Source organism: Puma concolor, chromosome E2, assembly GCF_028749965.1.
Source record: "Puma concolor isolate L17-30 chromosome E2, mPumCon1.1.hap2, whole genome shotgun sequence".
In the NCBI taxonomy this organism is placed as follows: domain Eukaryota; kingdom Metazoa; phylum Chordata; class Mammalia; order Carnivora; family Felidae; genus Puma; species Puma concolor.
In genome coordinates this window covers 47,332,669-47,360,576 of record NC_141681.1, presented here as the reverse complement: position 1 = coordinate 47,360,576, position 27,908 = coordinate 47,332,669, and the positions used below count along the sequence as shown (strand labels likewise).

General features: G+C 55.8%; 3 protein-coding genes and 1 long non-coding RNA gene across 13 annotated transcripts; 1 reads left to right on the top strand and 3 right to left on the bottom strand.

Annotated features, from left to right (window-relative positions):
* Nucleotides 1-61: 61 nt before the first annotated feature.
* On the bottom strand, nt 62-6,836 carry LOC147573588 (uncharacterized). Its single transcript, XR_015244853.1, has 3 exons — nt 5,613-6,836; nt 4,494-4,665; nt 62-3,581 (listed from the first exon to the last, which is right to left on the bottom strand). It is a non-coding gene; the product is annotated as an uncharacterized LOC147573588 (long non-coding RNA).
* On the top strand, nt 1,124-18,384 carry RASGRP4 (RAS guanyl releasing protein 4). Of its 6 annotated transcripts, none has more exons than XM_086689666.1 (16): nt 1,124-1,255; nt 3,782-3,966; nt 4,391-4,496; nt 4,611-4,673; nt 5,258-5,389; nt 5,489-5,642; nt 6,814-6,987; nt 8,244-8,360; nt 9,167-9,442; nt 10,557-10,637; nt 10,716-10,820; nt 10,933-11,051; nt 11,163-11,307; nt 12,102-12,138; nt 12,243-12,608; nt 13,336-18,384. In XM_086689666.1, exons 1-16 carry the CDS (start codon nt 1,233-1,235, stop codon nt 13,386-13,388), a joined length of 2,136 nt encoding a protein of 711 aa, XP_086545792.1. In that variant the 5' UTR covers nt 1,124-1,232; the 3' UTR covers nt 13,389-18,384. The 6 variants fall into 6 exon arrangements, with proteins under 6 accessions (XP_086545792.1, XP_086545795.1, XP_086545794.1 ...); XM_086689669.1 differs by lacking the exon at nt 13,336-18,384 and having other exon boundaries at nt 5,531-5,642; nt 12,243-12,377; nt 12,496-13,328; XM_086689668.1 differs by lacking the exon at nt 13,336-18,384 and having other exon boundaries at nt 12,243-12,377; nt 12,496-13,328.
* On the bottom strand, nt 14,647-17,366 carry TSLIG3C (tRNA splicing ligase complex subunit 3C). Of its 3 annotated transcripts, none has more exons than XM_086689673.1 (8): nt 17,237-17,366; nt 16,958-17,106; nt 16,714-16,878; nt 16,128-16,333; nt 15,810-15,887; nt 15,602-15,718; nt 15,090-15,257; nt 14,647-14,978 (listed from the first exon to the last, which is right to left on the bottom strand). In XM_086689673.1, exons 1-8 carry the CDS (start codon nt 17,299-17,301, stop codon nt 14,835-14,837), a joined length of 1,092 nt encoding a protein of 363 aa, XP_086545799.1. In that variant the 5' UTR covers nt 17,302-17,366; the 3' UTR covers nt 14,647-14,834. The 3 variants fall into 3 exon arrangements, with proteins under 3 accessions (XP_086545799.1, XP_025770412.2, XP_086545800.1); XM_025914627.2 differs by having other exon boundaries at nt 16,744-16,878; XM_086689674.1 differs by lacking the exon at nt 15,602-15,718.
* A 914-nt stretch (nt 18,385-19,298) lies between the features above and the next one.
* Nucleotides 19,299-27,865, bottom strand: SPRED3 (sprouty related EVH1 domain containing 3). Of its 3 annotated transcripts, XM_086689672.1 has the most exons (6): nt 27,683-27,865; nt 27,366-27,546; nt 26,110-26,278; nt 25,932-26,008; nt 23,541-23,684; nt 19,299-22,777 (listed from the first exon to the last, which is right to left on the bottom strand). In XM_086689672.1, the coding sequence occupies exons 1-6, from the start codon at nt 27,841-27,843 to the stop codon at nt 22,112-22,114; spliced, it is 1,398 nt and encodes a 465-aa protein (XP_086545798.1). In that variant the 5' UTR covers nt 27,844-27,865; the 3' UTR covers nt 19,299-22,111. The 3 variants fall into 3 exon arrangements, with proteins under 3 accessions (XP_086545798.1, XP_025770552.1, XP_086545797.1); XM_025914767.2 differs by lacking the exon at nt 27,683-27,865 and having other exon boundaries at nt 27,366-27,654; XM_086689671.1 differs by lacking the exon at nt 27,683-27,865 and having other exon boundaries at nt 27,459-27,654.
* Between the last annotated feature and the right edge of the window lie 43 nt (nt 27,866-27,908).

The window sequence follows — 27,908 nt, the reverse complement described above, 5'->3', positions numbered from 1 at the left end:
AAAGGAATAAACTACAACCAGGCATAACATGAAAGCATCACGAAAACAGGACTAAATAAAAGAAGTTAGACACAATAAATCATTCCATTTATCAACAGCTTGAAACTAGGCAAAACTACCCTGCTAGAAATTAGGCTACTGGTAAGTTTCAGGAGGTAGGCGCTGGGTTGGGGCTTATGCAGGGGGCTCGTGCAGGATGGGAATGTTCTGTTTCTTGACTTCGTGACTGTCACGTAGACACATTCAGCTTATCACAATTCATCACCCTACACACGTATGATCTGCGCTTTTTTTTTTTTGTACGTCAACTTAAAAATATGTCAAGCATGACACACTTAGGTAAAAGGAAAAAAAACACATACTCGAAAGAAGAGTCTGTTTCTAGGAGCGCGTATTTATGTACCTCAACAAATGCATAGCTCACAGAGCAGATGTACCCCAGCAGTATGTGCTACGGGTCCCCTGCCTAAGAGGGACAGTGAGATGGGGAAGGGGCTCCCCAGAGGGTTTACATCCATCTATAATGTTTTTCACAATAAAATAACAGTCTTTAAGTTTCTGTCGTGATTAAATTAGTTGATTTTTTAAAGCCCCTGTAACATTGTGTGGTATACAGTAGGCGCTGCCTCAGGGTTTGTCACAATAAAGGTAATAAAGTAAAAATGTTTTCTGGGACACAAATGGTCTCATTAAAACTAAAATCAGGAATAAAAGAAACATAAGAAATATACGAAGTACCATGTCTTGTGACTTTCCACTCACACCTTTGTGTATTACATACGTGAACATGTCCTTGTAGAAATACCGACTTCTGAGTACGTGTTTTCGCATAAATGTGTCGTATTGGGCGTACTTAAAGAAAAAACAAAAGAACTGTTCTCATTGAAGTACGACAGCGACAGAACAGACCAGTGAGGGAACAGAGAATCTCGGGTCTCGAGACAGAAAAGATGGGGGAGATAGAGAGCCCGCTGGGCGCCTGGGGGTGGGGGCTGGCAGCACCGGAAACCTCAGCCTGAAGGGATCCCCGTGTGGGGGGAGGGGGGACCTTTGGTCTCTCCCCAGCCTCTTCCTTCCCCCTGGCCTGGGGCTGGGTGGGGAGGGGAAGTTCCTCTTTCCTTCCCAAGCACCAGAGGAGGCCCCAGCTCCCAAGGGGCTAAGAAGCTGGAGCACTGGGGAGGAGGAAGAACTGAGCCAGACTTTGGCAAGACCCCCTCCCCCCACCAGGAAGCATGAACAGGAAAGACAGCAAGAGGTGAGAGGACCCTCCCCAGGAAGACTGGGAGCACCCTCAGCGCGCCTCGGGCTGCGTGGGAAGGCCGGGGAGTACTAAGGCGGCTGGTAGGGTGTTGGGCTCCTTCAGCGACAGGAGCAGGGGCAGGGGGCACCAGGCGAAAGATGCTGCAGGGAGTCCAGAGCCGCTGGCTGGGCCAGGACTGTTTGTATGAGCCCCTGGGTCTTGTCCTCGCTGTCTCCGGAGTTTGAGCTGCTCTGTATCCTCTGCTACCCCGCCCCCACTCATCCCTGCTCCCTAGATTGGCTGTCTCTGTCCTCCCTTGGGTCCTCCTCGCTCCCCATCACAGTCGCTCCCTCGCTGCCCCCTGCCCCTGGACTGGAAACTCCAGGCTCCCGCAGGGCCCTGCCCCGGGGGAGGGGAGTGTGACGCAGGGCATGGCGGCTCCCCTGCTTCTTAAACCACTCCTGGCTGCTCCAGACACTCCAGAGAGCAGCCGGTCCACAGGTAAGGGCCTAGCAGCTTCTGGAATGGGCATCCTGTCACCTGGGCAAGCTTGCTCTCCTGTCCTCACAGGCGTGATGGTGGCTGGGTCCCTAGCCTGGGTAGCTCCTCCGGCCTCCTCTGGCATGGCTCTGATGGGTAAAGGGGTCCCCTCCCTATAATAGCCAGCAGTTTACTGGTGGAGACCTGGCTACCTCATTTTCTGGCTGTGTGACCTTATGTAAGTCACTTAACTGCTCTGTGCCCTGGTGTCTTCCTCCCAGAAGTCCTCAGTGAGACAGTCTGACTAGTGGTTCTCAAGCCCAAGTGTGCATCAGAACCCCCTGGAGGGCTTGTAAAACACATTGCTGGGCGCCTGGCTGACACAGTCGGTGGATCATGTGACTCTTGATATCGGGATTGCGAATTCACGCCTCATGTTGGGTATAGATATTACTTAAAAATAAAAAAATCATTAAAAAAATTTTGTGTGTGTGAGAGAGACAGAGAGCGCTCACAGAGCGTGAGCGGGGGAGGGGCAGAGAAGGAGACACAGAATCTGAAGCAGGCTCCAGGCTCTGAGCTGTCAGCACAGAGCCCGACATGGGGCTCGAACTCACTGACCCGTGAGATCATGACCTGAGCCCAAGTCCGACACTTAACCGGCTGAGCCACCCAGGCACCCCCAAAAGAAAAAGAAAAAGAAAAAGAAAAAGAGAAAAATAAAATAAAATAAAATAAAATAAATAAAAAATAAAAAGTATTCAGAACTCAGTCGATACCAGCTAACCACAGTCAATACTGATTCCCTGAACCCTTGTGATGCCCCTGGGACACGGCAATGCCTTCGTTATGAGAGTCCCTGATTTCACCCCACGCCCCAGGCCTGGCTTCTGGTTTGCCCCATCACTTTCTCTCTATCTCAAGTTCAACTTTCCCATCTCTGGCCACTTAACAGCCTGAGTGAACTAAGTCCTTTATTTAGCACTTCTGAAGAGCAAGGCATTGAATGTTCATAATAAATTCCTTGGGAAGGTCTCAGGACGACTCTCCTTTTTCATATGGGGAAACTGAAGCCCAGAGAAATGAAGTGACCAGCACAAAGTCACACAGCCAACATAAGTGTCTCTAATCCCATTTTGTGAGAGCCAAGGCCGTGCCACCCTGAATTCTGCTGCCTCCTTCCTCCAGCACCCCTGACTCTCCATTACCCTCTTTCCCCAACTGGAACACGAGCCTCAGGGAGGCACAAGGCAGAGCGAGGGTTATTTTTAAACTTTCCTTGAAGCTGCCTCAGCCCCAGGGACCCTGCCCAGCTCTGAAGAGCCCTGGTGAGGCCACTTTGCCCCTGTATCTTCTCTCCGAATCCAGGGACCCGGGCTGATGGCTAAGACTCAGGTCCCACCAAAGTACTGTCTTGGGGTGGGGTGTGTCACCTCAGTGGGGGCTCCAGCTGGGAGAGGGATGACAGATGGGATCTCAGGGTCTGCTGCTTTCCTGAGGGCTGAGGGAGGGAGCGGGCCGTGCTTTAGAGCAAAGGGCAATTGGGAAGAGTCTCCCTGAAGGCAGAACCTGGGGAGGACAGGAATGATTCTGGGGGGGGGGGGTCTTTTCCCATGATTCTCTGGGAGATCAAGAGTCGTCCCAGGGGTCGGCCAACAGGAAGTCTCTCCAAAATGCCTTGGGACTGTATAGTTAAGGGGAATTGGAGCCAATGCCTGGAGGAAGGAGTTCTTATGATTCCCTGTAGGGTCTGTAGTAATCCCGGGGGTCTTCTCCCATGATTTCCTGGGGGTTCAGGGTGGTCTTGAGAGTCTTTTCTCCCGATTCCCTGAGGGGGGCAGGAGTAATCCTTTGAGTTTACCTGTAAGAGAGGGCTCCCATTATCTGGAATACTGCAGGGGTTTTCTCCCATGAGTCCATGGTAGGTCAGGAGGCTTCGTCTGGGGCTTTGCCTTTGGAAAACTTCTCCCATAATGCCTCGGGGCTTGGGGGTCAAGAAGAATTCTGAGGGTCGGCCCAAAGGAAGGGGTTCCCATGATTCCCTGGGGGGTGTGCCCACAGGAAGTCCCACCAGGAATGCCCAGCAAAGACAGGGGGGCGGGGCCGGCCCCGACAGGCCCGGCGCCACAAGACGTGCCCCAGCCCCCGGGAAATCAGCAAGGTCATGGCTTCCATGGCTCTGGGCATGCTGAATGAGGGCGGCTGCAGCGAAGATGAGCTGCTGGAGAAATGTATTCAGTCCTTCGGTGAGTGTCCCCTTCCCTGGCCAGCCTCCCTGGCCCTCAGGTGGTAAAGCACCCACCTCTCTGTAGGCCTCAGTTTGGGGGGGCGGGGGTATAAAATGGGAGCAAGGGTGTGCGGAGTGAATCTCAAGCACTACATTAGGGATGAGAGAAACACGTGCATTTCTTTTTCCCGAGATGTGGAGGAGGAGGAGGTCTGATGCTATTTCCATCCACACCATGACTTGCCAGGTACTGTGCTGGTCTACGCACAGCACAGACCAGGAAACTGAGACACCCTAAGGAGGCTAAGTGGCTTGCCCTAGTTCATGCAGGGAGTCACCGGTAGAGCCGGAGTCGGAACCAGCTAGTCCAACTGGCTGTGGAGACTCTGCAGTCTTTGGTCCAGGAGCCATTCTGACACAGAGTCCCCTCCTCCCGCCCCCAGACTCAGCTGGCAGCCTGCGCCGTGGGGACCACGTTCTCAACATGGTGCTGGCCATGCACAGCTGGGTGCTGCCTTCCGCCCACCTCGCTGCCCGCCTGCTGACCTTATATCCTCCCAGGGCCACGAGCAGCGGGTGGAGGGCGGAGGGCAGAGACGGGCGGGTCTGGAAGATGGGGGCAGGGTGAGCAGGCAGGTTGGCAGAGCCTTGACCGGAACTCAAGTACCAGGAAGCCACAGGGGACACACAGGAGCTGAGGCGGCTGCAGATCTGCCACCTGGTCAGGTAGGGTGGGGTCAAGAACGCTACTCCCATGACCCGGGGTCCCCACCGGCCTCCTTCCCCCAAAAAACACCTCCCGGGGATTCTCCAGCCCAATCCCCCACAGATCCAAGCCCTGCTCCCCCAAATACCGCTTCTGAGACCAGCCCCGCTTTGGTTCCTAAGACCCTCCCAGTTCTGCCCCTTAGAACCCTCACCTCTTAGAGACCCTCTCCCACCTGATGCCCAGAGACCTCTAGCTCTGATGCCCCAAACCCCCACCTCTCACATACCCTGGCCTAGCTTTTAAGACCCCCTCACCTTGTTCTCCCCAAATTTCACTCCTCAGAGGCCCCCGGCTTAGTTCCTGAGACCCCTCCACTATCCTGCTTCCTAGCAATTCCACCTCCAAGAGATCCCCCCAACTTATCTTCCACTGATCCCCCAGCCTGTGTTAAGAGGCCCCCTGTCCCACTTCTAGAGACAGCCCTAGGCTGGGGCCTCTCCAAACCCTGACCTTCCAGAGACCCCTGGCCCGAGATTCCTCAGCCCAAGAGACCTCCTTTAGAGACCTTGCCCACCCCCACCCGTCTCTAAACCACCCGCAGGTACTGGCTGACCCAACACCCGGAGACAGTGCATCAAGAGCCTCAGCTAGAAGAGGTTATCGGGCGCTTCTGGGCCACTGTGGAGCAGGAGGGCAACTCTGCCCAGAGGAACCTGGGAGACTCCTCCACCCTGTGAGTCAGCCCTCCCCACCCCCGTTCGGCTGCCTCTCTCCTCACCCTCACATCCTCCACCCCGCACCCATCCAGTACCCTGCCCCTCTTTGCCCCCAGCCTGAGCCCCGGGGGCCCTGGCCCCCCGCCCCCTCTGAGCAGCCCAGGCCTCGGCAAAAAGCGCAAAGTGTCCTTGCTCTTCGACCACCTGGAGACAGAGGAGCTGGCTCAGCATCTCACTTACCTGGAGTTTCGCTCCTTCCAGGCTATCACGGTGAGGACGCCCTCCCCGAACTGGGAAGGGCTAGGAGTGAGGGAGCCTCCAAGAGTCAGAGGGCCCGGGCATGGGCTTTGAGCAGGGATCTCAGACTCTCAAGATGGGTGCCAGAAGGTTCAGTAAAAGGAGTTAAGCTGACTGAGGACAGAACCCCTGGGTTCAAATCCAGCAGCCCCTCCTTATCTGTGTAACTTTGAATTCATTTCTCAGCCTCTCTGGGACTCACGTGTCTCATTTGTAAGATGGCGGTCCCCATACCTCAGTAGATGGTCAGGAGAATTCAATTAAAATGTCCGCTTAAAAATGCTTGTCACACTACCTGGCACAGTAGTAAGTAAGTGCTCAGAATATTTTGTTAATTATTAATTTATTCGGGAGGCATTGAAGTTCACTGTGCCTCAGTTCCATTATCTATAAAAAGGGGGGATTTCACAGTTCCTGCCTCGTAGGATCAGTGCCCGGTCCAGACTGAATGCTATCTGGTAGAACCATTTGAAATTGTAGTATTTTGCCATGTTTTACCTACCCAAATGATCATTTCATATGCTTCAACCTCTATATAAGTATACTTATGGTATATATAAGTGCGTGTGTGTGTATGTGTGTGTGTGTGTGTGTGTAAGTATTAGCTATTGCCATCGCCACTTCAAGGGAAGGTCACCACCAGTTCCTTCATCTGGAAATATCCTGATTGTTCACACACACACATGTGCAGTACATGTGGGCATGGAATGTTGACCCCTTGAGCAGAACAAATAGAAATCGCTTTTGTGTCTCTTTGCCATTCTTCCTTTTGCTGACTGCATACCAGGCAGGTATACAGGTAGGGGCAACAGACTGGGTTCCCACCCGGACTCTCGCCTGTGTGACCCTGGGCAAGTTATCTTCTCTGTGCCTCGACAGTCTCATCTCTAAAATGTGAATAATATAGTCACGATATTCACTTCGTAGAGTTGATGTGAGGATTAAATTAGTTAATATAACAAAGGACTGAGAACAGTGCCTGACTTTATTTAAATATTTCTCTTCAGAGAGAGAGGGCCACGGTGACGTCAAGGACATGTGACAGCCAGACTAGGGCCTCAGAGGTCACGACTGCTAGGGGGATGGGCGTGTGAGGGCAAGGCCGCGGCACCCCTGCCCACCCTGATGCCCACCTCACCCCCAGCCCCAGGATCTGCGGGGCTACGTTTTGCAGGGCTCCGTGCGGGGCTGCCCGGCCCTGGAGGGATCCGTAGGCCTCAGCAACAGCGTGTCCCGCTGGGTGCAGGTCATGGTGCTGAGCCGTCCCGGGCCGGCACAGCGCGCGCAGGTGCTGGACAAGTTCATCCACGTGGCACAGGTGAGGCCCGCCCCCAGGGACTGAGGGAACCGCCACCCGCAGTTCTCAGACCCCACCCCCCAACCCCACTCGAATTCCTGCTGCCCTGCCCTCGGCCACAGCTGACCCGCGCGAGTGGTGACGTCATCCACATCCTGGCCCCGCCCCCTCGCATCACGCCCACCCTGACTCCGCCCCCGAGGCCCCAGTCCCGAGGTTCTAAACCCGGACTGTGCGCTTCTTTCCTGGCCTGGATAGGGCCACGTCGAACCCGCCCGGGCACTCCCTTCCTTGGTCCTAGACGTAGCTGTTGACGATGCCCCCCCCTTGCCCAAGCCCCATGCCCGAATATTCTGCCTACGGGGCAGTGAAAGCGTCTCTTCCATGCCCCCACGTTTGCGTCACCCTCACCTCGGTCTCTAGGCCCCAGCCGTCCCTTGGCTGCATACTTCCCTCCCCATCACGTCAGGTATGTCCTTGGCCCAGCCCCACTGTGTCACAACCCCTCTCTTCCCCTTCCCTAAATAGATACCTTCTCTCCTTTCTGGAGAAAAGGGAAGCCTCCTGCCCCCACCGTGGCCACGCCCCGTTGCGTACTTCCTCGCAGACCACGCCCTTCCTCTCGCGTCTTCCAACGTACTGCTTCGCCTGTCTGGCCCCTAAGACCTGGAGGTTCTAGTGTCTGCCCCTGGCCTCCTCCGGCTGAGTGTCTTCCACTCCTCCCTGGCTCTCCCCCCCGGCCCCCCTCCTCACAGCGACTTCTGCTCTGCAAACTTGAAAAAGAGGAGGATGAGACAGTTGCCCCTGTTGCCCGGCTGACCCCACACTTGTCTCTCATGTCCTTCTGACCCTTCCATTTCACTCTGGCCCCATTCACCTCTGCCCGGTTCCTAACTCCTGCCCAGAGCCCAGGCCGTCTTGTCTCCCTGTCTGACCCCCAGGTGCCCAGCACCCTGACATCTGTCTGAATCCCCCACACCTGTCTAGTCCCCAAACCTGTCCAACTCCTCACACTCGCCTGACTACCCCCCTCCCGCCACACTGTTCTCTGAACTCACATCAGTCTATCACCTGCTCGACCCCCCACCCCGCCCCATTAATGCCCATATATCTGCTTGCGGCCCACCTCTGCCTGACACATCTAACCTGATGCCCACACTGGTCCATACCCACACACGCCTGACACCCCAGCTCAACCTGGATGCTGTCACGTGAAACCCCATTTTGCCTATCCTCCATGTGATACCCACCATCTCAGCATCACCCTTCCTTCCTAGAGGCTCCACCAGCTACAGAATTTCAACACACTGATGGCGGTCACGGGGGGCCTGTGTCACAGTGCCATCTCCAGACTCAAGGACTCCCACGCTCATCTGAGCCCTGACAGCACCAAGGTGAACCCCCACTCTTCTCCCGGGGTTCCAGCGGTCAATTATCCTGAACCACCCCGCACTTTCTCCCAATCCCCTCCATCCACCTAGGGGCCCTGGAGCCACCTGGAGACCTTGCTCCTCCAAATCCGACAGACCCCCAGACTCTGTCCTCTGCCTGCCTTCCTCCCTCCTCAACCATGCATGCATCATGCTGACCCCTCTCTACTCCGTGTTTCCGGTCCTGAGCAGGACTGGAGGGAGACACGTAAGAGAGATGGTAGCAGAGAACTTGCAGTCCAGGCGGGGAGTGAAATGATGCCCCTAAGGACACCAAATTTAGGCCACCCATGGGAGGAGCATGGGTTAGGCGTGTCCTGGGAAGTGCACGGGGAGAGTGAGGTACTCATGGGTCCAGTGTATGGCTGAAGTCAGGATCTGGCAGGAAATTAGACTGGAGATGCCCAGGGTGGGGGATCCTGATGAGACCTGCGAGCTGAACTAAGGTGTCTGGGCTTTATCCAGATGGCAATGGGGAGTTGGGAAGGTTTGGTAATGACGACAGCACGCACGATCAGATTTTGGTTTTGGAAAAAAATCACTAGCCTGGGGAATGGGGGATACGGAGCTTTCTGAAATGGGGACCCAAAAGGAAAAGCAGTTTGGGGGAGGAGGTTGCTGAGGCCAATGGGGGACAGGAGGGGGCTCGGGGAGCTGTCCAAAATGCCATTGGACCCCTGGGAGTCTGGAACTCACGCGGGTGGCTAAGGGAGCAGAAATGGCCTCCCCCATAACATCCCCCCCCCCCCCGATACGCCCCTCCCCCACAGGCCCTGCTAGAACTGTCTGAGCTCCTCGCTGCCCACAACAACTACGCCCGTTACCGCCGCACCTGGGCTGACTGCACCGGCTTCCGGCTGCCGGTACTGGGCGTGCACCTCAAAGACCTGGTGTCCCTGCATGAGGCACAGCCCGACAGGTTGCCAGACGGCCGCCTGCACCTCCCCAAACTCAACAACCTCTACCTGCGGCTGCAGGAGCTGGCAGCCCTCCAGAGGCAGCACCCGCCCTGCAGTGCCAATGAGGACCTGCTGCATCTGCTCACGGTGAGCCGCCCCGCCCCACCCCTGCCCAGGCTGGGCGCCCCTAGACTGCACCTGGAGGGTGCAGGGGTTTACAGTCCTGGGCGCGACAGCGTCTGCACCCTTGTGGCGCCCATTCTGCAGATTGGGAAACTGAGGTCCACAAGGTGAAGTCACTTGCCTACTGTCCCACAGCAGTAAAACCTGCATTTGAACCCAAGCAGCTCAGCCTCAGAACCCGTGTGTTAACGTGTTAAGCACCATACTACATCCTGAGATTGAGGGTGTGCGATTCTAGCTACGTTCTATTTATATAACATAAATAACAACATATATATCCTCCCCCCCTCCTTGCCAAGGAGCTACAAATTGAGACTGGGATTCTGAAGGCCATGAGGTCTAAGACTGATTTGCAGACCTAAGACAGGACCACCAGCTACATAATTTGCAGGGCCGGCGCAAAATGAAAATGTGGGGCTCCTTGTTCAAAATTCTTAAGAATTTCAAGATGATGACAGCAGGGCATTAAATGAAATGGGGGCCCTTCAAAGTATGGGGCCTGCCTGTGAAGCTGGCCTTGCCCTGAGATGAGTGGGGCCCAAGGCCCTATGCTTTATTGATTCTAGAAGGCTATCAAGCCCAAATATTTATTGAGCACCTGCTCTGAGCCAGGCACTACTTTAGGCACTTAGACTCACAGCAGTAAGCACGTCAGAAAAAACAAAACAAAACAAAACAAAATGAAAAGAACAACAACAACAACAAAAACCTCCTGCTGTTCTTGTGGGGCTGACTTCCCGGTAGTGGAGAGACAGCCAATAAAACAAAGTAAGTGAGTAAATCGTATGGTCTTTCGGAGGATAAGTGCCATAGAGAAGGCCAAAGTAGGAACCAGCAAGGAAAGTGACAGGGGGTTACAATTTTAAAAAGGACCAAAAAAGGCCTCAGTGAGAAGGTGGCATTTCTGGACTAGGGAACAGGGGTGTGGAGACTGAATGGTGGCTGGGTGGGAGAGAGGACCCTAGGAGTCCCCAGAGAAGAGGGGCTTGGGAGGAGGATGAGAGTGGGGATCCGGGCAGGGTGCAGGCCGAGGGCAGAGGCCGGAGAGGAGGGTCTGTAATGCCCTGCCCACCCGCAGCTTTCCCTGGATCTCTTCTACACGGAGGACGAGATCTATGAGCTTTCTTACGCCCGGGAGCCCCGCTGCCCCAAGAGTCTGGTGAGAACTGACCCCTGACCCCTGGCCCCGGCCCCAGCCCATGCACTGACTAACTGTGCCCCTCTGTCCCTGCCCCAGCCACCCTCCCCCTTCAAAGCGCCCCTGGTGGTGGAGTGGGCCCCTGGCGTGACACCCAAGCCTGACAGGGTCACCCTGGGTCAGCACGTGGAGCAGCTGGTGGAGGTGAGGAGGGGCCGGGAGGGAAGGTATCTGTACAGTCCCGACGCAGAGGACGAGATCTAAGACTGAGGATCATGATTTGGCCTTACTCTGCCCTCCCCATGCTCCCCTGAAGTCTGTGTTCAAGAATTATGACCCTGAAGGCCGAGGAACCATCTCTCAGGAGGACTTTGAGCGATTCTCAGGCAACTTCCCCTTCGCCTGCCATGGGCTTCACCCCCCGCCCCGCCCGGGGTAAGCACTCCCGACCTCTGGGTCCCCCAAAGACGAGGATGCTGGGGTTGCCGGGACTCCCGAGTCTGGGAGAAAGGGGGACGGTCATGCTGAGGTGGTCTGTGCCCCTAGGAATGGCTCCTTCACCCGAGAAGAGCTGACGGCGTACCTGCTCCGGGCCAGCGCCATCTGCTCCAAGCTGGGCCTGGCCTTCCTGCACACCTTCCATGAAGTCACCTTCCGCAAGCCCACCTTCTGTGACAGCTGCAGTGGCTTCGTGAGCACCCTGCCCCTCTATCATCACCCCTAGTGCCCATCCCCCCTGAAGAGTCCCAAGTCCTAACTCCTTACGGCCTGGACTCAAAAGGCCAGCCCTGCCCTGGAGGGCTCACAGTCCCCAAGTCCCAGATGATCCCCAAGTTCCAGAAAAGCCCCCAGGCTCGAATAATCCCCACATCCCGTGTAAACCCTAAACACTGGATATACCCAAAGTCTGGATAATGCCCAAATCCCAGATGATCTCCATCCTGGATCACTGCCAAACCATGGGTATCTAAAACTGTAGATTATCTCCAAACAGAATCAATTTCCAAGTCTTTAGCATCCAGATTAATTCAAACCCTGGATAACTTTCAAATTGAAGGTATCCTCAAATTCTGGATAATGGACAGATCTCTCAGTTTCCAAACCAAAACGAATTCACATACCTTGGATTACTTTTCCAAACCTATTTTTCATTCACTAAATATTTAGTGAGTACCTCCTGTGTGTCAGGCAGTTCTGGACTTGAGGGCTGGGGAGGGGGGGCTCAAGCAGGCAACAGGAAACCCAATCCCTGCCCATAGAATGTACATTTCATTCATTCCAGATTTTACCTAATTCTAATATCCTAGATGACTCCCCAGACTTGCAGTAACCTCCAAATCCCTTTAATCCCCAGATCCCCCCTTAAGCCCCTGGCCTGGAGAATTTCCCAAACCACATGGTCTCCATGCTTCCAGAGACCAACCCCACCCCCATCCACAGCCCTCTCCCCTCGCCTAGGTAACCAATTCTGCTTTCTCTTACCAGCTCTGGGGCGTCACCAAGCAAGGCTACCGCTGTCGGGGTGAGTGAGGCATCAGTGGTGGGGAGGGGATCCAGCACCTACAGGCTGGGCGGCTGGGGGGCCCAGGCTGGGCCTCTGGCCGCTAACTGCTGACCTTGCCTCAGACTGTGGGCTGTGTTGCCACAAACACTGCAGAGACCGTGTGAAGGTGGAGTGTAAGAAAAGGCCAGGGGCCAAGGGCGATGTGAGCCCCCCTGGAGCCCCTGGCCCACCCACACCAGCTCCCCACGCCAGCTGTGGTAAGACCCAGGGTGTGGCAGTCCCGGGAAGGGGGCCTGGTGGATGGGGATTAACTTCAAGGTCACAAGGCCCTTCCCGTCGTAACCACGCCACCCACGCCCATCACCCCACAAACAGGCACAGAGGACAATCTCTCCTACACACTATCCCTGGAGCCGGAGACGGGGCACCATCTTCGCCATGCTTGGACTCAGACAGAGCCCCCGCACCCTTCCTGGGAACCACAGACGGTGAGGAGGGACTGCCCCCCTACCGCCAGCTGGATACAGGGGAGACCAGGCCATTTGCTTGGGGGAACCAAGGCAGATCTGGAAAAGCATAGCAAAGCAAAAAGGTGAAAGAGTCCTCAACTGCTTGGGTAGGAGAGTATAGATACTGGTTAATTTCTAATGTTGAGGGAAAAATAAAAATTTCAGTCTGGTGGGGTGGGAAGAGGGGCTAGCCACTAGTAGAACAGAAGAAGAATTCTGAGGGGGCACCTGGGTGGCTCAGTCGGTTAAGCATCCGACTTCAGCTCAGGGTCGTGATCTCACAGCTTGTGAGTTCGAGTCCCACGTCAGGCTCTGTGCTAACAGCTTAGAGCCTGGAGTCTGCTTCGGATTCTGTGTCTCCCTCTCTCTCTCTGCCCCTCTCTGCTCATGTTCTGTCTCTGTCTCCAAAATAAATAAACATTTAAAAAAAAGAAAAAAAAAGAATTTTGAGGAGAAAAAAGAAAAGGACAAAGATAAGGCCAAATTCACCAGGAGCTATAATTTATGTCAGTGGAATAAATTTTACTCTTCAAAGGTACAGACCTTCAGATTGAGTTTAAAAAAAAAAAAAAAAAAAAAGAAGCCAGAACATCCCTGGGGATGTTCATCCATCCACTAAACAGAAGTCTGGGTGAGGCTCCGCCCCTCGCAGTTTCTCCTAGATACCAAACACTCCCCACATCACCCAATGTCTTCCTCCTTCCAGGTGCCCCTCGAACGACGGCCCTGCCCACCCAGCCCTCCACGCTGAATTCCTAGACCCTGCTTGGGTCTGACCTCTCTCACCTCCCCCACAGTCAGTCCCAAGTCCTATTCTTCGGCCTCCAGCAGGACCCCCAAAGGCGTCACCTCCTTCGCATCCACACTGCCTTCAGCGAAGAGTTTGTCATTTCTTACTCCGAAAGTTTCTTCTTTTGCATCAGAGTGCCTACAACCTGTATTCTGTTTTCCTGCACTTAGCATCTGTGTGGTTTCATGGTGGATATGTTTAGACCTAAGTGTCATCTCACCGAGTCCTTACATCTCCATTTTACAGATAAGGAAACCGAGGCCCAGGGAGGTTAAGCTGCTCTCTAAGGTGGCAGAGCTCCTAAGTGTTGGAGGCAGGACTCAAACCCTGGTCTTCTGTCTGCTTCTAAAACGGAAGCTCCTTACCAATATGCTACACTGACAGCATGGGTCAGGATGGGAGGGGATAGGCTGGGCAGAGTTCCTAACTCTGGGGCTCCAGAGACAGGAGAGAAGGCTGGAGTAGAGATGGAACAGGGAGCCTGTGAACACCTGAGTCCCTCCTCTGCTCAGAGCCCTTCCACGCCTCGGTCTCACTCGGGGAAAGCCAGAGTCCTCACTGTGGCCCACCTCCCACAATCTATTTGTCACCTCTCTGACCTTACCTACCACCACCCACCCCCTTACTCATCCTGCTTCAGCTACACTGAACCCTATGGTCCCTGAACGTGCCAAAAATACTCCTACCTCAGGGCCTTTGCATTGGCAGTTCCCTCTGCCTGGAGTGCTCTTCCAGAGGCCTCCATGGCTCCCTCTTTGGGACTTAGCTCAAATGTCACCTTCTCAGTGAGGCCCCTCTGACCATACTCGAAGTTGCAATCCACCCCCAGTCCTGCTTCTGTTTTCCTGCTTTGTTTTTTCCCCAAAGTCCTTTACCCATCTGACAAACAATACTTTTGTACCTATTTATCTTGTTGAATGTCTGCTCCTCGTCACCAGAAATGTCAGCTCCAGGACAGCAGGGGTTTTTATAATTATACTTTTCGCTACTGTATTCCTGGTGCCTAGAACGGGGCTGGCACATGGTGGGCACCTGAGAACTGTTCGTCCAATGCCGGCACGTCTCCTCCCTATGCCCACAGGAAGGGAAAGATGTGTTGCTAAAGAGCAAAGGACTATGAGGGTCAGAGCAACAGGGGCCTGTTGAAACCCAGTGGACATAGACACCCCTACCCCTTCTCAAACCTGAGCACCCCTGGCCTGACCCCACAGAGACAGGTCCTACAGCTGTCATAAATTAAATTTATTTTCTAGAGAACATGGTCCTTGCTGTTGAGTGGTGGATGGGGGAAAGACACCTGGGACCTTAGGAACAGAGGATGTGGGGCCTGGGAGCCAGATGCCAAGATAAACTCTCAAAATGACTCCGCGAGGATTGGCAGAGAGGATCCCCCCCACTCGACCACCAGTTCCCCTTTACTTCTTCTTCTTCTTGCGACCCCAGCTCTGGCGGCCTGCCTTCCGCCCACCTCCGTCCTCTCTTCTGCTCTGCCAGCTGGGCATGGGAGCCTCCAGCTCATTTGGACGGCCCCCTCGGTCTGGCACGTTGCCCATAAGCACCTGAGAGTTGATCAGATTTGAGGTTCAGGGAAGAAAAATGAACACGGAGACCAGAGAGCCAAGTGTGAAGGCCAAGGATGCTGGGGCCCTTCTCTACTCCCAGGTGCCCACCTTGTTGATGGCACAGCAGGTCCCTCGGCGGGCAGCCTTGCTGGTGGCTGGGACAAGACGAGACAGGTCCGCTCGGGCAGCCAGGACATGTGCGATGGAGACATCTGATTCTGGGCTCAGAGCCTCTCGAATTGGGATCAGCACTACCTTCATGGCTTCTCCTTGGGCCTGGGGACGGAGGCATGGAAAAGGTGCCCAAGAGCCCTCCCCAGGTGGCATCTGCCATCTTGGAAGCATCTCTTTCTCCACTTAGGGTCTCACCCCCCACATCTCTAAACAAGAGCTATGTATAGTTCCGAAGACACTCCCAGCTCAAAGCTGGGAATTCTAGAATGTCCTTGGCCTCTAGATTTTAGAATGCCCTGGAGGCCCTGCCATTCTAGAGCCCCAAACCTTCCAAGAATCTAAAAACCTGGTATAAGGAAATATTCCTGGCCTTCGTTCCTCCTCCCAGTACTCGTAGCCCCCAAACTGGTCCTCCCTGCTCCTGCCAAGGTCCTCTATGCCCACACCTCTGCCCGATCGCTCCAGTGGAAGGCAGATGTTGTGAGGTCCAGGCGCTTGAGGAGAAGGCAGCGGCGACAGCAGTACTGATCTCTCAGCCTTTGGCACAGAGACTCCAGTGCCTCCTGGGAAAAAGGCCTCAGTCATGCCAGGGGTCCCCCTGACTCTCATCTCTGGGTGAGGACGCTGTTGGCATACAGCCACACACAGTCTTACCCATCTGGGTGCGTCCAGCGGGTTGCTGAGGAGGGGCTGCAGGAATCCTGGGGGCAGGGAAGGCAGCAGCTCAGAGATCTGACGGGAGAAGGAGGAGTCTGAGGTTGACTAGGCAGAAACCAGATGTACTTTCCGTGGATTCCAGTTCCCCATGGTCCTGAAGACCCAGGCGTCGGAATCAAGAATGGTGGTCACTGCTCTAGAAAAATATCCCCGTGGCTGGGGCACTCCTGCCAGAACCGCTTTTGAAGAAAGGACTCCCCCTACCACAAGGAAAAGTGGGGTGGCCCCGGTGCGGAAGGGACTCCAGCTCTCTACCTTGTCATGCAACTCCCACAGCAGCCGGCTGGCAGCGGTCCCAGGCGTAGGTCTGGGCAGCCCCAGAGCTTGGAAGGTAAGGACCAGTTCCTGAACCACGTCATCTCCCTCCTCTGCCCCTTCCCCACAGGGCGGTGCGGGGCTGGAATCCAGCCGCGGGTACAGACGGAGGAGGCGGGCAGCCTGAAGTTCTGAACAGAGAAAGCCTAAAAGAAGGAAAAAGGAGCGGTGCAATCAAGGAGGGCTGCCACCCGACCCACCGACCCACCGGGGTCAGAAAGTTCCATCTGCTTCGCGCCTTCTAGTTCCGCCCACCTAGAACCCCGGCTCTACCTCCAGGATAAGCTCCACCCACTTCGAGACCCTGTCCCCCGCTCGCACTTCGAACCCGGCCCACATCGGAAACACCTGGCCCGCAACAGCAAACCCAACCCACTCAAACATCAGGACTTTCTCGTCAAAATTCTAACCCCACCACCGCCAACCCTCCGGTTCCGCCTCAATTCTGACTGCGCCCCCTTAGGGGAACCCTGGCTCCACCCCAAGGTGCTGAGCCCGCCCCTCTAGAGGCTGTAGCCTCGCCCACTTCCGCATCCTGGGCCAGCCCCCGGCTCACGCAGCAGGCGCAGGCACGCGCCGCGCTCCCGCAGCGCGGCCGCGCAGTCTCCGCCGCAGAGCGCGCGGTCCGGGCAATGCAACTCCCGCAGCAGGTCGGCCAACTGTCGCAGGAATTCCTCCTCTGCGCCGGGGCCTGCAGGAGGCGAGACACGTCAGGGCGCGGCGGCGACCTCCGCGGCCCCACCCCTCCGGGCCGCCCGCTCCACACGTACCGTCGCCGGCCCTCAGCACCTCCGCGCTCTCCTCCCGCTCCCGCTCCAGGGCGCCCAGAGTGGCCAGCTCCGCCGCCAGCCGCGCGCACAGCGCCCTGAAGTCTGGACACGAGGTGCCCAGCGACGTCGCCCCCGAGAAACCCTCATACCTGTGGCGGGGCCGAGGCAGCGGGAGGGGGCTGGAGAGGTCAGTAGGAATTTCTGAGGGCAAACCTGTCCCTTCCTGTGCCCCTAGCCACCACCTCCCTCCCCCCCCCCCCCCCCCCCCGTTCCCCTTACCCTAAGGCTTGCAGGTCCCGGGCCACAGCGACCCACTCCCGCGCTTCCGCCTCCGCCCCCTCCATGAAAGCTTGCCTGTTCTCCAGGCGCGCGCCCCCTGCCGGCCGGAGGGAGGCCCCGCCCCAAGAGCGGCGTGCGCTCCTGGCGCCCCGCTGCGGCTCCGTCCAATCGGTCCCTAAGGGCCTTCGGCGTTCCGATTGGTGCAGGAGGCAGTAGGACCCGCCCCTAGACCTGCAGGCGCGGAGACCTAGAGCGCCGCCCTTCGGGTGACTCAGTCAGGACCGTGGAATCCCCCCAGCTCTGTGAATCCCGCGCGTGCGTTCAGGATCCCAGCTGTCGCGACAGGCCAGCGGGTGTCGCTATTGCTGCAGCTTAGAAACCGGTTTCCTTTTTCTCATCCTCCCTCAGATGCCCTCTGCTCTTGAAGCACCCTAGACCAAGTGTTGTCCTCCCAGCTCCGCTCCAAATGCAGAAACTTGTTTCCACCATTCCAACTGAGGGTTGGAATTCCGTCAGGGACTCAGGAAGCCCGGCTCACCCCCTCACACACGCACCCCCAACAGAGCGAGGCTCTCCTTCTCATCGATCGCAATGCGGGAGTTGGGCCCTCTCCCCTCTGGCTCCCTAGGCCTTGGAAAGGGAGCAGGTGCAATATCCCGTCGTGGTTAAGAGATTGCACCCTGGGTTAGGATTTGGGTTTGATCCACCACTCACCACCTGTGTCTCCCTGCCAAATTGCTTCCTAGCTGTACAAGGATAAAACTAGTCGTGAGAATGAGTCCTGTACGTACATGTTTAGTAGACATCCCGGGGTACTCAGTAACTAACAACATATATTGAATATTTTGTGTGTGCTACTAAAGCATCTCAGATCCATTTTAGGGAGGAGAAACATGAGGTTCAGAGAGGATACCGCCGAGAGTATGTGTGGTGGTGCCAGGACTCAAACTCAGACCTGATCCTGAAGTCCTTGCTTTTAATCACTTAACCTAGTACTGCTGTTAGGACCGCTTCTGTTTTTGTTGCTGTTGTTAAAATCATGACCTAATCCTGCATGCTCCTGCCTACCCCAAGGCTGGGTACTTGGGACCATTTGTTGACTTTAACAAGACATTAAAGATTGCTCAAGTTGGAACCTTGGAATCACAGCCTTGATTCCTTTCCTTTTTTTTTTTTTTTTTGTAAACTCTTTAAGTTGGTGGATTCTGTCTTCAAAATAGATCCGTTATCTTGCCCACTTCTCCCTGCCTCCACTGTTCTCACGCAGATCTTGGTGCCGGTCTCCCCCTGGGCCATCACAGCAGCCGCCTCTCCATCTCCCTCCCACTCCATCTCCCTCCCACTCACTCCCAGTGTCTTCCCCGCAGGCGGCCAGGGGGAACGTGTAAACACCTGAGTCAGGTCACATCCCTCCCATGCTTGGAGCCTTCCTGTATCTCCATCACACTCAGGGTGAACACCAAAGTCCATGAGATGGCTTGCAAGGACCCGCACAGGTCTGCCCTCATCCCTGAAGTATCTTCCTCCTTGCTTCCTCCCCCCCCCCAGAAACTCACTCCCCGATGTCCCTCAGACTTACCAGACATGCTCCTCCCCCAGGGCTTTGCAGGGAACAGTTCCCCTTTACCTAGAATGTCCCTGCAGACGTCCGCAGGACTCCCTCACCTTCGAGGCTTTGTCCAGATGTCAGCTCCTCAGTGAGGCATCCCTGACCACCCTGGCTAAAAATGACTGTACCCCCCTCTCCACTTTATTCTTCTGTATAGTACACATCATTTCGAACATGTCATTTACTGTCTCCTCCACGATAAAGTTCAGAAGTTTCTCGTGGGAACGGGGTTTTGTCTGTTCTGTTCACTGCTTCATCCTCAGTGCCTAGGACAGGGCCTGGCATATAATGGGTGTACAGTAAATGTACCTGAGTGACTGAATGTGTGCAACTCAGCCGGAGGGCCTGCCTGGGACTAAAGGAAGTGGAGAAAGGATGAATTGGGTAGGAGACTGGCTTGGTGTTCAGGAAGGTAATGGATGGGGTGTATCAATGCAAATAAAGGACACAGGCTGAGACTTTGTCACAGACGTTTCTTGGAGCGAATATTTCATGCCCCCTCCCCAATGACAAGGCTGGGTCTTTGGCCCCCATCCTCCCCCACCACTGCAGCCTGCACTGATAACAATATTGAGGTCACAGACTGGCTTGGAATCGAGATCAGGAAGATAAATGTCAGGGTGCCTCCCCCAAATCTGGGGGCCAAGCATCCAATCTGAGGGGCAGGCAGCTGGGAAATTGGGCCTGGGGGCTCCAGGGTCTGAGGTCTTCCTGGCTCCCAGGGTCAGCCCTCCACGCACCCCTGATTTGGGGGTGATGAAGAGGAATCATGGATCAGAGGTGGGTATCAGCAGGGAGCAGGACCGGGAGACCTGGGAGAGGCGGTGCTGGGAGGTGGGGGCCGGGGGAACCTTCCCCGGCTCCCACCGCTTCACCCGCAGATCCCACAGCACCTTACAGCACTCTGGTCCCCGTCCCACCCCTCCCCAAAACGAGGTAGGTTAAGAATGGAGCTTCCCCCCGCCCACCACGGAAGGGAGGAGACCGAGGCACAGAGAAGGGGATGGGGACCCAGGCTGCCCCAGCCCCCGGTCCCTCCGCCCTCAGCTCTGGTGGGTCTGACAGTGATGAGAGCTGGGCAGAGTGGGGATGGGAGGGACATCCCCCTATTCTCTCACCCATCCCAGGGTCTGGTTGGGAGAGCTGAATCTCACAGGTTCCGGATGTAATAAATAGTTAATAATTTAAAGGAAGTGACAGAGGATCTAGCCCTCTGACCCCCTTGACCTATCCCTTGAACTCCTACAAGGTCATCCAAGCCTGGGTAATGAAGAAAGGTAAGTGCACATTTCCAGATGCTTGGGACCAGATGCAGGTCCCAAGCCCACAGAGCATTGAGATTGTCTTGCTCCAAGACCTTGATCCTCCCATTCAGGCCATCAGATCTGAGGTACCCTGGAAGTCCCATCCCACTCTGGAGAGAGACTGTGACATCCCCCTTGCCCAGAAGAGGGATCACAGAGGGCCACGAAATAGGCTGTCAAACTTCGCAAAGCAATCCCCAACTCTGAGATGGAAGGGAAGGGGTTAACAGGGCAGAACAGAAGAAGTTTGGACTAGGACTTGGGCTCAAGGTCGGGCTTGGGGCTGAGTGCAAGGGGTGTGCATGTGTGTCTGTGTGTGTGTGTGTGTAGATCCATAGGTAGCCTAAAAAGTGACTTCGTGCACAGTGTAGCCAGCAGAGTGCAGTGTGAATTCCAGCCACACCCCCACCTTGACTGTGTGGCTTTGATTAGTGAACAGCTTGCACAATCATCTACGGCAATGCTAGGTCCTAAAGATGGGAGTGGGGGAGCTCTGGGGTAGTTATGGAATTCAGAAACATGAGCTCAAAATGTTTGTTTTTTACCCTAGTAAAAGGGTAGTTCTGTGAGATGCTGGGGGCTTGGGCTGGGATCCTTAGGACTTGAATTCAGAGGTCTGGGACCTTGGGGTTTCAGGGGCTTATAGACATCAGGATTCAAGGGCAGCAGGTCTTGGGGAATATCAGGCTTAAGAGGCTTGAGTCCAAAGAAATCTGGGATCTGAAGGTGCTATGGCCCTGGGGCACTTCAGTTCTGTCTCTGGTATGGAGGGACCAAGGTCTTGAGCAGGGACAATCCCAATGTTGTGTAGGCTCGAGCCCTGAATTTGGGGTATCAATGGCACCTTGGGGTCTTGGGACCAGTGCTCCCAAAGCACCTTGGGGTCGCTCAGGGGCTGGGGGCCAAGGGGTCAGAGGTCTGGGTTGCCATGAACATCCCATCTTCTGGGAGCTGGGCTTCCAGCCTTTAGGGAATTGAGGATCTGTGGATACAAAGCAGCCAAAGATTCCAGACTATTATGGGGCTTGAAATCCAAGTCTAACGGGTTTTGAAAAAGGGTTATCCGAGGACTTGGGACCAGTGTCTTGGACCCCAAGGTGTTGGTGGCCTTCAGTACTACATAGGGGAGTACGAGGCACATCAGAGTCCCATATAGGAGATCCAAAGCTCCTTGGAACACTGCCTTGGGGTGGGTGGGTCTACAGAGGTCTTTGGTCCTTGGCTCCCAGAACATCTTGGAGTCTGACATCTGGATCTTGGTTGGGGGGAATGGGAGAGACTCTGAGATGGGTCTCCCAAGTCATCTTGGTCAGAGAACATCTGTTTGGGCATATCGAACGACTCAGGGCATTGTAACAGAGTTTGGTGTCTCAGGGGTCCTGGAGGCTACAAGAACATCTCAGATATGGGTGCCCCAAGCTTTAGGTGAGCATTCGGTGACCATCCGGGGTGAATCTGGGTTCTACGGTCTCAAGATCTGGGAGGAATCGTATACAGGCAGGGTCGGGTACTGGTAACTCCTGACTAACTCCGGGGCTGTAATCTGAGGGTTCATGGCGTCAGGCATGATAGGGTCTGGGTTGGTTATTTGAACAGGGAGTTGGGGTTCAGGGCCCTGCATCTCTCAGGGATACAGATGCTCCCCAGCCTGCCCGAGGTGTGGAGTCTGGGGGATGCCTGGAGTCTCCTCAGTCTAGGTCAGGGAGGGGATGGCGGCAGGATGGGGACACCAGAACTCAGGATGCCTGGGACCTCTTGGACAGACATCCCAATGAAGCTGGGTCTGGGGTCTCTCAGTCCTAGATTTGGGGTCCAGGTTCCAGGTCTGGGGTCTCTCAATCCAAACTCAAGCTCCAAGTTCCGGGTGTGCCTAGGTTTGGGTTTGGGGTCCGAACAGAGTCCAGGGTCCTGGACCCTCAATTTTGGGTCCTCGGTGCAGCTACTGGACCCACCAGGCCGTCCTCACCGCGCCGCCTCCTCGTGGCGACCCCCACAGCCAGCGCAGCCACATCGTGCCGCGACCCAGTGGCATGCGCGCAGGGGCGCATAGCAGCAGAGGCAGGGCACCGCCAGGGAGAGGGCGGCCAGCGCGGCCCAGCGCGCGGCGGGACGCGGGTGGCCCGGCTCGCAGGCGCACGGGTCCGAGAAGTCGCCCTCGGCGTCTGACAGGCAGTGGTAGAGCAAGCTCTCGGCGCACCACAGGCAACTGAGCCGGCGCACCAGCAGGCGACCCGGGTCCGGGGCCTCCGCGCAGCGGCCACCACGCCCGTCAGCTCGGCGGCGGAAGAGCGCACGGCAGTGCACGCAGCGCGCCGCCTCCTCTGCCTCCGGGGAGGCCTTGGCCGGCGCAGGGGCAGGGCCGGGGCCGGGTGGTGGGCGAGCCGGGGGCGCTGGGGGCGCAGCCTCGGCGAGAGGGGCGGGTAGCGCGGTGGGAGGCCCCAGGGCTGCACCCCTCAACGCGCCGGTCTTGGCGAAGCGCACGACGCAGGTGGACAGGGCGAGGGGTGCGGGCGGCCCAGCGCGCCGATAATCCTCATAGCCACGGCCGCCCCAGCCCGGGCCCCCTACCCCGGCCAGGGGCTCTGAGGGCTCCGGAATCCCCGTGAACGGTAGGAGCGGAGGGTAGCTCTGCGGGACGAAGGGACAGGAGAACAGGTTAGCAGGGTCTGTGACCCCCACACTCCACTACAATCCATCCCAGTCGCAGAAGACTTGAGAATCCAAAGACCCCCGCCTCAGGCCTCATTCATCCTAGGAGGCTGTCCTGGGATCCTGAGTGTGTGGGTCCGGCACTCAGACTTCCAAGCCCTCAGCCCACTCCTCTCACAGGGGACAGAGGATACCAAAGAACAGACCAAAGGCACCAAGCCCGCACCTTAAGGACCCAGTGGCCCAGGCTCCCAGGCCTGTCCTTTCTCAAGACTCAGGAAGTCCCAGCTCCCAGATCTGGGAGCTCTGGACCCCCAGCCATCTCCTCCTTCAGGACGCAGGAATCTGGTCCCCAGGGAGCTTTAACCTCCTTGGATACCATGGCCCTCCTAACAAATTAAGCAGTCTAAAGAACTCCTTCCATGAATACAAAAAACTCCCTCATATACTCGAAGAATTGTCCCAGCCGTCCCCCAAACCCTTGCGTTCAGAACTCAGAACTTTCCAAAATCTTCAAGAGCGCAGGAGACACGGGAAGCCCTCACCCAACCCTCGGAAGGACCGAAGTCTGCAAGCACCCTCCCATCACGACTGCCATCAATTCAAGTCAGCCGGCCCCCAGGATCTGTTTGTGGCTTTCTTGCCCTTCTGGGGGGTCTCAGCTCCCGCCTACCTCGGGGCCCAGCACCCTGCCCCACTTCACCCGGAGCCCCAGACTTCTGCTGGAGGTCAGAGGTCGCACCTGAGCAGAGGAGCGCCGGCGCTGGGGGGACGTGGCCGGCCCGAAGCCAGAAGCTGACTCCACAGTGATGATAGTGGCCGCCGCGGCGGTGGGAGGCGTCTCCTGGTGGCTGTGACTGGAGGAGGACTCGCTGTCCACATGGGACTGGAGGAGATTGGCGGCCTCAGAGCCGAACCCCCGGCACAGCCGATGCCCTCACATAGACCCCCTCCCGTGGCGAGCGAGGGCTCTGCGGCCAGACAGGCCTCGGTTCAAGCCCCGGCTCTGCCACTGACTGGTTGTGTGACCTCCGGCAAGTGAGCTCATCTCTTTGAGCCTCAGTTTCCTTCTCTGCAAAATGGGGATCATAATAGTGTCTATTCATAAGGATGTGGTCAGGGCCCACTGTAAAGGGCATGAGGATGCCTGAAGTATGGGGAGACTGGAAACGGTTATTGTTATTTGACCCCCTCTTCTTATCTGCTCAGCTCACCAACCTATAGAACATCGAAATATCCTCCCTTCCCAGAACCCCTCTCCCTTGGCCAGCCAGCCACCTTCCTGCCTCATTCCCACCACCACACCTTTACGGGGGCAGCTTCACCCACCAGGAATGTTCTCCTTCCTCACCCAAACCAACCGTCCCTTACAAACGGAAACGTCACTTCTCAGACCTCGGACTCTTTTCTGTAGCTTGGGGATCATTCTGACTTCATCCATTACTAGCTTCAGTAAACATTCATTGAGCACCCATGACATGCCAGGCTCACAAAGGCCACTGTGAGGACGTAAGACGGAGCGTGGAAAGTACAGCGTAACTCTCAGAGAGCGGAAAGTACAGAGAGCACTCAGTACGTGGGAACTGTCTGCGTGATTTGGGTAGCCCCACCCACATCTTCCCCTGACCCTGGGACTCCGGCTTTTCTGCCCCGGGAACCAGTTTTGTTCTCCTAAGTCTCAGCAACTCCCACTGTTCCCAGCAAATGCCAAATCGCGTCTGACATTATGTGCATTTATTCATTCAATAAATTTATTCGACACATATTTACTGAACACTTACTGTATACCAGGCACTGTTTTAGGCATTGGAGATGCAGCAAGAAAGCAACAAAAGATCTTTGCCTCCTGGAGCTGGCATTCTAGCACAGGAGACAGGCAATACGCTAACAGGTAAGAAAATCGTCTATTTAGAAAGGAAATAGGGGAAATATCTAGAAGATGGGGAAAAAATTAGAACAGGATAAGGAGCATTGGAAGACGCGATTTTTAAACAGCTTACTCAGGAAAGGTGATATGTGTATAAAACCCTGAAGGAAATAAGGGGACGAGCCATGTGGAAATTTGGGGAAGAGTGTTCCAAGACACAAGGAACAGCGGTGCAAAGACCCCGAGACAGGAACGTGTCTGCTGTGTAGGAGTAACAGTGAGGAGGCTAGCGTGGCTGGAACAGAGTGAGCAAAACGGAGGATAGGAGGCCGGACACTATGGGATCTTATATGCTTTGTCCTTTACCCTGAGTGAGATGGAGCCCTGGAAGGGGTCTGAGTAGAGGAATGGCCATGATCTGACTCAGATATCAATAGCGTCTCTCTGGCCGTGTGGGGGGACCTTCCAGGCAGTAGGGAGAGGAGGGGGGCAGTTGGCAATAGGAAGCTGGTGGGAATGCTGCAGCTGGAGGGTGAGGCTGGACATTCAAATTCTAATCATTTTGAAAGGGAGGCCAATATTTGATGACAGATTGGATGAGGGGCATAAAAAAGGAGAAAAGTCAGGGATGAGTCCAAGGATTATACCCTGAATAACTAGAAGGCTGGACTTGTCATTAATTTGTTCACTGTAAAAGATAGTTTATCTTAAAAAAAAAAAGTTTCTGTCTTGGGGCGCCTGGGTGTCTCAGTCGGTGGAGCATTTGACTTTTTATTTCGGTTCGGGTCATGATCCCAGGGTCATGAGATTGAGTCCCGCGTGGGGCTCTGCACTGAGTGTGGGGCCTGCTTAAGATTCTCTCTCTTTCTCCCTCTGCCCCTCTCCCCTGCTCACGCGTGTACGCGCTCTCTCTCTCTCTCTCTCACTCGCTCTAAAGTAAATTTTTTTAAAAAATTTCTGCCTTTCCACAGTAGAATAGAAGCTCCATGAGGAAAGGGACTTTGTTTTGTTCACTGATGTATCCCCAGTGCCTAAAACACTACTTACTGAAGGTGCTCAATAAATACCCTTGAATGAATGTGTGACCCACGACAGAATGGGAAAACAAGGATAGCTGGCATTAAGTTGACACTAACAGTCCGGGCCCAGATTGGTGTCCCCCGCATGTGGCATGGTGCCTGATATACAGAGATGCTCAAGAATGTTTGTAGGATAGAGACAGCCCCCCGGCACCCCCAGCAGAGCCGTGTCCTGGAGGAGACTCACCGTCAGAGGGCAGGGAGTCTCTGCGGTGTCCTGGGAAGGGGAGGAGGAAGAGGAGGAGGAAGAGGGGGTGAGCGAGCCTGGGGCAAGGAGAGAGGCAGACAGTGAGCTCCCCAGGCCAGGCTCCAGATTCTCCCACCCCTCCACCCCATCCTCCAGTACCACGGCCTGCACCGCTCACCTCGCCCCAGTGCAGCCAGTGCAGCCAGCAGGCTCTTCTGGAACTCGTCCGCTTCTGCGGGACTCTGAAACGTCAGCCCAAACTTGCAGTCGCCCAGGCTCCAGTGATGGAAGATGGGGTTCACCTTGTTGTAAACCAAGCCTGGCCTCAGGGTACACTCCAAGGTGGTCTGAGGGGGCAGGGAGGGGGCAGGTCAGACACCCCCTTCCAGACATGCCTGTGTCTTCCTCTTAACCCTCAGTCTATCTGCATACCTAAGCATCCCACAAACTTCGTTTCTCAACCCTAGGTGTACCCTTGAACCCTGATCGACACCCCAACACCACTCCCCAAATTTTATTGAGCACACCTCTGATGCTCCAATATTTCTCCCAAGCCCTTGGTCTCCACATTTTCCTTTTCCTAGTAGCCCCTTCTGATAACCCAACATCCCTCCTTCTGACTCAATAACACCCCCCCAAACATTGCTGAACATCTCAAGGTATTACAATTAATCTCCTTCTGATGCCCCAATAATCTCCCAAAACACTACCCCCAAATTCTTATCAAACTCCCATAGATTTCCCCCTCAGATGCTGGTCAACGCCCTAGATGTTTCCTCATATCCTGGCCCAACGTCACTGTATTCCTTCACACCATCTCAAATCCCCCTACGTTGTTCCTTCTGACCTCGGCTCTGAGATGCAACCCATCCCCCAAGCCTTTTCAAACAATCCACGTCTTTCTGCCACATCCCCAGCTGAAACTTTGACAGTGTCCTTCCAGCTCACGCCAGACAGCCCAGGATACTCCTGCTGAACCCACATATAGGACTGGAAACCCTATTTGACGCTTCCAGATGGTTCCCCACCAAATGCCTCCATATACTTAGAGCAGACAGGGGCCAGTGGTGTAGGGCCTCCTGGCAAGGATCTCTGAGCAAGATGGAGCCACAGGAGGGTTCTGAGTCAGGGGTCAGCAGGGCCCCTGTGGAACAGACTGTGGTTGAGGGAGAGAGCAGGAGCAGGGCAAGGCCAGTGAGGAGGCTGCTGTGATAGCCCTCCAGGCAACGGCAGTGGACAGGACCTGCCGAATACCCCAGATATTCCCCAAACTCCCAGTTCTTATCCAAAGACAGGTATTCACTTCCAAACCACATCCCACACCCCAGGCTGATTCTGGGCTGGGAGACGACCTCACCTCACCTCTGCACTCCCAGCCCCATCCCCTTACTTCCCCATGCCCCCACCCTACCCCCACGCCCCGGGGTGGCTCACTTTCTGGTCCCGAAGGCGCTCCCCGTGGATGACGTAGTGCCCCTGGCGGGCCCCCCCCTCGGGCCTGGCCCCTCGGACCCGACAAACGCTCACCTGGCTGAGGCCCCCGCCCCCCACAGGCAGCCAGCCCCCACTGGAGTCATCTCGGGCCATCACCACGGCTCGGACCTGAACCATGTACCTGCAGGAGGTGGGGAGACAGGGACAAAGTCAGTGAGCTCCGATCCTGCTCTGCCATTCAGCGTTCACCCCAAGCCTCATCTCCCTCTTCTTCCCTCACATCTGGATCCACTGCACCGTCAGGCCCCGATTCTCACCTTCCCTTACATACCTGCCTCTCCCCCCACCCCCCATGCCCACCTTCTTCCAGCATGGCTTCTTTCTTCGTCATTGCCACCTCTTTTCTCCCATGCTTACCTTCTCCGTGTCCACCTTTTCTCTCCGCACCCACCTTCGTCCCTTTCCCCATCGTTCCCATCCTGACCCCCACAGCCCCAGTTTTCCACTTCCCTTCCCCCTCCCTGCTCTTCCCCTATCAACCCA